This window comes from Beta vulgaris, chromosome 8 (genome assembly GCF_026745355.1).
Source record: "Beta vulgaris subsp. vulgaris cultivar EL10 chromosome 8, EL10.2, whole genome shotgun sequence".
Classification (NCBI taxonomy): Eukaryota; Viridiplantae; Streptophyta; class Magnoliopsida; order Caryophyllales; family Amaranthaceae; genus Beta; species Beta vulgaris.
In genome coordinates, this window is record NC_079209.1 from 28,423,477 (window position 1) to 28,431,348 (window position 7,872).

The 7,872-nt window shown below is 34.8% G+C and overlaps 1 protein-coding gene and 1 long non-coding RNA gene across 2 annotated transcripts; one reads left to right on the forward strand and one right to left on the reverse strand.

The window, feature by feature from the left end:
* Positions 1-776: 776 nt before the first annotated feature.
* On the forward strand, positions 777-3,654 carry LOC130589674 (uncharacterized). The gene is made up of 3 exons (XR_008967274.1): positions 777-1,027; positions 1,427-1,566; positions 3,439-3,654. It is a non-coding gene; the product is annotated as an uncharacterized LOC130589674 (long non-coding RNA).
* A 461-nt stretch (positions 3,655-4,115) lies between these two features.
* On the reverse strand, positions 4,116-7,659 carry LOC104901267 (uncharacterized). The gene is made up of 6 exons (XM_048635127.2): positions 7,518-7,659; positions 5,565-6,995; positions 5,195-5,468; positions 4,985-5,103; positions 4,625-4,899; positions 4,116-4,532 (listed from the first exon to the last, which is right to left on the reverse strand). The coding sequence occupies exons 2-3, from the start codon at positions 6,620-6,622 to the stop codon at positions 5,219-5,221; spliced, it is 1,308 nt and encodes a 435-aa protein (XP_048491084.1). The 5' UTR covers positions 6,623-6,995; positions 7,518-7,659; the 3' UTR covers positions 4,116-4,532; positions 4,625-4,899; positions 4,985-5,103; positions 5,195-5,218.
* Positions 7,660-7,872: the final 213 nt, after the last annotated feature.

Here is a 7,872-nt window from a genome sequence, read left to right on the forward strand (position 1 = left end):
GCAATTCATATGGGTACTCTGAAGGGTAAAGTGATGAATCCAGCAATTGGTTTGCCAAAATCTAGACATGAAGGAAGGCTTGAAGGTTGTGGTACCATTGGGAGAAAAAGATTGTGTCTTGATGGAGAGTTGAAAAGAAAAGCAGAATTGATTGTGTTACAAAATCTGAAACAAGTTCATCCTTACTTAAATGAGCACATGACTGTGCTTAGTGTTCAATATCCATTGTTTAATGAAAGTGACTTGATGATTGAGCATAATCGGACGTTCGTTGATTGGTTTAAAGAACGAGTTATGAACCAATTATCTGATACTCCTAACGATGTATCGGATATATTGAAATGGTTGGCATATGGGTCAAAGACGCAAGTTCTTTTCTATGAGGGGTATGCCATCAATGGTTATACATTTTATACTAAACGGCAAGATGAAAAATCAACGATGCAAAATAGTGGTGTTATGATGGGGGCTTTGTCATTAGAGTATAAAAGTAAAACAGATAGAACGGTTGTTGAGACAATGAAGTCTCACAACAAGAATCCGCCTTTTTAGCGTCTAACTTTAGCGTCCGATAGTATACGTGGACGGTAAATTCTAAATTAGCGTCTGATATATGACAGACGTATATTAGCGTCTGTTTTCTTTTTTTAGCGTCCGTTCTTGTAAACAGACGCTAATTAGCGTCCGTTTTTGTAAACGGACGCTAATTAGCGTCCGTTAAGTAAATTAGCGTCCGTTTGGCAGACGCTAATTTATTGGTCTTACCAAAATCAATCGACCAAACCAAACCGTCCAGTAACTTCCTCATTTCTCCCACAAACGCAAAAACCCTTCTTCTTCGCTCTACTCTTTCTCTCTCCTGTTCTTCAAAGAAGGCGTAGACGCCTTCGATTTCTTCTTCATTTCTGCTCTTTTTCTCTCTCCTATTCAACATTCTTTCTTCGTTTCAGATCTAGTCAAATTCTTTAGCCAAAATGAGGATTGAAATGCCTGCTGGGAGCTTTACTGTCTTGAGCACGGTATTCAGGTATCTCTCTTGTTTTTTTGATCTTTCATTTTTAATGTTTCTATATACCGAAAAGTTGATGTTATATTGTTTTGATTTGGTTGAATTCGTTGATTTTGATATCGCATTTTGGTAGAACATGTAAATATATGGTATTTGTATGCAGATCTGGTGTCATATTATTTTTTTAAGCATTCGCAGTTTAGTAGAACATGTATGCAGATATGGTGTCTATGGTATTTTGATATAATGAATGCCAGATCTAATGATTTACGTTTCAGAATGATGTTTTTCAAAAGTTCTGATTTGTTGTATGTTGAAATTTGTGTGTAGATGTTTTCTATAATCTGTAGGATCTAATTGAAGTCCTTAAAATTATAGCATTTTTAGTGAATTTGATGAAATTTACAAGGATTTTAGACTGTCTTTGTGAAAGTCTTGTCGATCTGCTGTCTATGGTATTTTGAGGTTTTGGTTACCATATGGGTAGCTGGGATGCCGTTCCAGCCTTACCCCTACTGTACCTGAAGTCTCAGATTATGATTCACAATGGCCATCAGGTATGACCTTCCTCTCATCATCACATGAATACTAAATTCTGTAGTAAGTCATTTTAGTGGGACTTACGTAAGACTATGCATTTTGAATGTTTACTGTCTATTCTTTGCGTGCGATGAGATAGAAGGGAGAAATATTAAGGTCATATATTGGTGAAAGTGGAATAATTTTGACTTGTTTTCCTGCTTATCATGTATCGCTCAAATGTCATCTTACTTTGAGAGTTTTCAAAATGCTTATCGAAATCAACGACCTTCACAGTGATAAATGTGGCATCTTTGAGGTCAAGTTGCTTAGCTGGAGGCTCAGTTCCAACTTGGGAGTAATTGAGTCTACTGCTTGCTTTTAGATCATCTTTGAATTCGACTTCCTTTTCTTGATGTGTTCTGCTCTTCGTGCGTTGGGTCATTTTTGCATTATTTCTAGGTACTCGTTGCCTCCATACTAAGCTATATGATGTCACTGATGAAATGTAAACTGTAAACACTCACTTTTAAATTGTAATCTGCCGCGAACTTACTACTTACTACACATGTTTGAGGTAATGAAAGAAAGTTTCAAGTTAGCCATCCAATCCACTTAGTTCTTAAGGTACCCTTTTGCTTTAGGTCCATGGACCTCAGTCTGTGTGTTCGTAATAATGATTTTGTTGCGTATTAAGTATGGCCGATGACGTCTTGACATCAAATGAAGGTAGTGATCTAGGATATATCTCAGAACATATAGAAAGCTACTGATTTTGTCATTATCAGGAGTTATCACATGATTAGTATGATATATTAAACTTATGACTTTTCTAGTTATAACATAATCTTCTGCTTTGAGTTTTTCTCAAGTCATATATCTATAAGATCAGCAGTTCTTCATTTTGCAAACTTTTTCTTTATTGGTGTAGACTTTTGGGTCTAGTTGTTCTTTTCCATGGTTTATTTTAGGAATGTAATTAGATATGGAAGTACCTCTGAAACAAGTAATGCTGGGAACTAGAATGAAAACTATATCAGTGGCAAAACTTATGCAAGGGAAGGGAATCTCGTGAATTATATTTAAGCATATCCAACAAAAAACAGTAAGTGCTGGACTGCTTTCAATCATAGGTCATTTAGTAAGTCGTTTGAATTACACAGATGGACGAGTCTTGGTTTTTGAATGTGAGCTTAAGCTAAACTGCTTAAATAAAGTGAAATCAAGATTGTTTGTTGAGCTTGATAGAAATTAGTCTTTCTTTGTCCTCCTTGTAGAGCATACTGTTTGTGAGCAAACTAGTATTATTAGCACATTTATTGACAAGCGTATGAAAGTAATGCAGGTATTGAAATTGGTAACTCCATTTGATTTTCAGATGAGGACATATAGTTGGTGATTGCCAGATTTATCAGTTTCTTCTGTAAATTTCTTTTATGAGTTTCCTAATCGCAGTTGGTAGGAGTATTTAGCTAAATGAGTTTATTCTTCTTTTAGGATCACCAGTTTAGTACTTAAAAAGATTTACATTCATTGGATACAACATAATAACTCACGTTTTGATTTTAAGGTTTTTTGTGTATATTTATCGTAGGCTAACTCTTTATTTATCTTTGTAATTTTGCTGTTTTTCGTTTCATATAGATCATCTGACTGAATCTGTTGGTGTGTATTGTTGGTGACTGAATCCCTTCAATTTCTAGTGTTGAACATTTGAGCATGTTTTATCATCTAATTAGGTAGTATCTGTATTTTTGTTAATATATATTTTTGTATTTTAGCATCTATATTTCTGTATACAACATAATGAACTATTTCTGTATTTGAGCATGTTGAAATAGTATGTGAGGATATTTATGACTTTAGTATAGCAAATAGTGTACTAATTGTGATTTTTTTTTCTTTTGCAGGTTTGTTTGGGTTTGTTAGGATGACTTTGGAAAGGTTGAAGATTGAAAATTTGTATATTGAAGAAGAAATGAATTCTTTCTAATGTATTAGATAGATTTTTTGTTATTATTTATTTAAGTAAGGTTGTAAATTATTCACAGATTTGATTTATCATTTCTATTTATATTGTAATTACTTTTATTACATATAATAATAATTATAATTTTTCCTCTAAATTTGCATTATTATATTAGATAGTGACAAGTTTGACCCAACACAATAACCAAGGAAAAGTGGTTACTAAAAAGTCTCAACATTGCACCATACAAATACAAGCTTGAAACGTTACATGTAATATATAATATGACATTATATTTTCATTACGTTTTTTAATATTCACTAGTTACTAAATCTTATATTAGGTTAAAAGTGCAAAAGCAAGAATCTCTCAGGCTGCTAACAAGCATCCTCATTTTTTGGGCCAAAAATCATATGCGGAGATGATTCCCATTTGGCAAAGCAAAGGGTATATCCCTTCCGCCAATGTTGTCAGGATCGCGATCCTACTTTGGATCGTGAGGAGCTAGCAGGATCGAATCGTAGGATCGAATCGTAGGATCGTAAGATCCTATGAAATTTGTAAAATTAAGTCAATTTTAGCTAATCTGCTTGTACATTCTTCATACATGGGGTAAAATAATGCTAAAAAACTTATCATTTATCGATAATAGTTGATATTGCATAATAAAAAGATCCAAACATACAACAACAATCGTCCAGAAAAAAACAAATATTGAAAATGTTAATAATACAAATTACAAACCAACAATACAAAGACATCTTAATAAAAGTTATTGCAAATTAGAATACAAATATGTTAATCAATCATCATAACCAAAGTTTGCATCATCTACACCATCGTTTACGATATTAGCACCTGAGCTTCTTGTTCTCATTTGATATTGGGTAGTATTTTGTTCCTCATCACCAATATCATCATCACCAAATGTCATGTCCAAATCCCCATCCTCAATATCATTTGAACCATGAGCCGTTGGAGTAACTTGACCATCAATTTCGCCATCGCTCAACTCGTGAATTTCAATGTTGTCGGCTGCCCATTACGTTTAAATAAAGTTATAAACTTATGATGGCAAACTGAAATTTTAAAGGTAAGGAAGGAGGAAAAGTAAAGAACAAACATACCTTGATCACCCCTTTCATTCTCTCTTTGTGCTTCCTCTCGAGCATATCTTCTAGCGGCTCTATCAAGGACGTTCAACCATGTCTCATCATGCGGAAGGAGAGGTTCATCTCTCTCAGTTATCCACTCATCATCAGATGGTAGATCATCAAGAACAATTGTCTCTTGAATCACAGGTTGTTGTTGTTGTTTCTTCTTCAATCTCAGATTATACATAACAAAAACCAAATCATTCATCTTTTTTTTGATGCAAACGATTCCATTTCTTAGTATGAACCTGTTGCAATAGATGATAGACATGATTTAGATACAATCCTACACCTATATGTGAAAAATGGATAATTAAAGGCTAGTTATTTTACCATCTCAAATGCACTCCAATTACGTTCACAACCAGAGGAGCTACAAGTTAGACTTAGAATTCTCATGGCAAACTTCTTAAGTTCGGGACATTCATCCCTATAGGAATCCCACCAATCAGCTTCAAACAAATATGTAAAGTTACGTAAGATTAATGACTTAGTATACTAACTGAGTATTCATAGAAAGTAATAAAGTAATAATAAAAATACCTGGACTCTTTTTATTTCTAGTCATCACTGCAGTAGGCAACCAAGCCCCCTAGCATTCTTGAAAGCATCCATTTGTAAATCAATAAGCATTCGGTCATTGGGGTCAACGACCATTCTTTGCAAACAAGTGTACAACCCAATCTTAATGTCTGCATTAGCATTAAAGTTTGGACTATACTGGAATTGGGGATTGAGAAAGTATGCGGCAGCATGTAGTGGTCTGTGCATTTGAGCCTCCCAACGCTCATCAACAATATCACATATAGGTTTATAGCTATTTTCAAAGAGTTAACACACAAAGAACCCAACTTAGTATATAAATGACAATAAATAAGTATCTAAGTACAGAGAGAATTGGTGGAAAACTTACTTTCTTTCAACATTGTTGAAGTTTTCTTTGATTCGATCTTTTGCTTGTGTCATAGCTTGGTAAATGAACCCCATTGCAGGTTTCTCATCTGAATCTACCATACGAAGAACTTTAACAATGGGCAAAGCTGCTTTCAAACATGTGGTCACACTTTTCCAGAACCCTTGAGTATCTAGAATAATCCTCTGCACTTTTTTTCCTTCAACAGAATTCACAAACTTGCTGTTTTTCCACTTGTTGGATGCAAACAATGCCAACAGTGGACCCTTTTGCTCATTTAGACTCCTCAAAGTTAGGTATGAAGTAGCAAATCGGGTGACAGCAGGTCTAATTAGTTCTCTCCCTTTAGTAAATTCTTTCATCCATGTATGTAGTAGTGTTCTAGAGTATATGTAAGTTGTTACCTTTCTCGCCTTCAAAATTGTCTCACCATGAATTTTAATCTTCTTATCCAAATCCTCTAACATCAAATCGATACAATGGGCTGCACATGGTGTCCAAAATAACCTGCCCCTTTTCTCCATCAATTTCTCTCCAGTAGCCTTGTAGTTTGCAGCATTGTCAGTGACAATTTGCACTACATTTTCTTCACCAACCTTCTGTACTACTGCATCCAGCATCTCAAGGACCTTATCACTAGTCTTTGAGATCTCTGATGTGTCAATAGATGACAAGAAAACAGTTCCCTTAGGGCTATTCACCAAGAAGTTACAAATAGATCGCCTCTGCCTATCACTCCAACCATCCGACATAATTGTACAACCTGTTTTTTTCCATTCTTCCCTATACTCCTCAAGCATATCCATCACATTACTCACTTCTTTATTCAAATATTTCACTCTTATTTCATGGTAACTTGGTGGTTTAAGTCCTATGCCAAACTTAGCAATTTTTTGAACCATAATCACAAATTCAGGATTATTGACTGCATTAAAAGGAATGGCACTAGTATAAAAGAAACGGGCTATTTGTTGGCACACTTCCTCTCTCTCTTCCCTTTTATACTTTTGATTAAGAGTTGTCTGCATAGATGTCTTCTTAGTTACAAAACGATCCATGCTCCCCTTCCCCCTTTGACTACAAGCATATGGTCGAGAAACATCATAAGCATCTTCTTCCTCACCAATGTCATTGAATTTCCGTTTTTTTTAACTGACTCCTCTTCATTAGCCCTCAATAAGGTTAGAAATTGTTGTTTAACATCATCTGGAGCTTGCAAGCAAGGTTCTACATTATTCCTAGTACCGGCAAGGTGATGTTTTAGCCTAAAGATGCCACCAGCACGCACAACCTGACAATATTTACACTTCACTTTCCTAGAGTCACTATCTACCTCAGTTCCATGCTCCCAACCCGGATCAGTTCTACTTCCAAATGCATTTTTTCTCTTTTTTTTCCCAGACGAAGTTGACATGATCTAACTTCTAAGTTCTAAACACAAAGAAAATTAAAAAATGAAAACTAATTAGAAGTTTAGAACAATGAAGAATAACACTGATTGAAATAGAGAAACGAAAAAAGAAAACAAAATAAAAAACAGAATACAAGGAAAATAAAAACTAAAATGAATTAGAGCAATGAAACATTGAAATTTGAAACTAATAATCTACAGTACTACTGTAAATCTGTAATACAGTCAGTAGCACACTCACATTGCTCTAATTTCAGAATTTTGCAAACAATTTCTAAGCATAGAACAAACATTACAAACAAACAGTCAAGCATAGAGCGAAAATTAGCTCCGAATTAAATCAGGAAGCAAAGATTAGTGTTAAATCAGCTTAGCAAAAATTAGGTTCGAATTTAATCAACAATTTTTAAGCACATAACAAAAAAAAGCTTCGAATAATCGAATTACTAAGCACAGAGCAAAAAAAGGTTCGAATTTAATCAACTTAAGATAGATTAACACCACGAAATTAAAAAATAAATTAGAAAGAGAAATAAACTTACCACAAATTAGGGATTTAGCTGAATTTGCAGAGTAGAAACTAGAAAGAGAAAATGGGAGGAACTGAGGAAGAGAGGAAGTCCAGTTGGCATTTGCGTGGTTAAAGGAATTAGGGATTTCGCATAGGGATTTCGGCATTTGCGTGGTTAAATGAATGTTTGGGGCCTTGGGCTGAACTTTGTGAATTGGGCTGAACTTCTAAAAGTAAAAAAAAGTCCAGTTGGCCACTATATTCTAGGATCGTTAAAGTCGCACTAGGATCGCGATCCCATCGATTCTAACGATCCTAGTGCGATCCTGATACGATCCTGCTGGATTGCGATTGTGCAAACGATCCGGATCGATGTGCCTCATCTG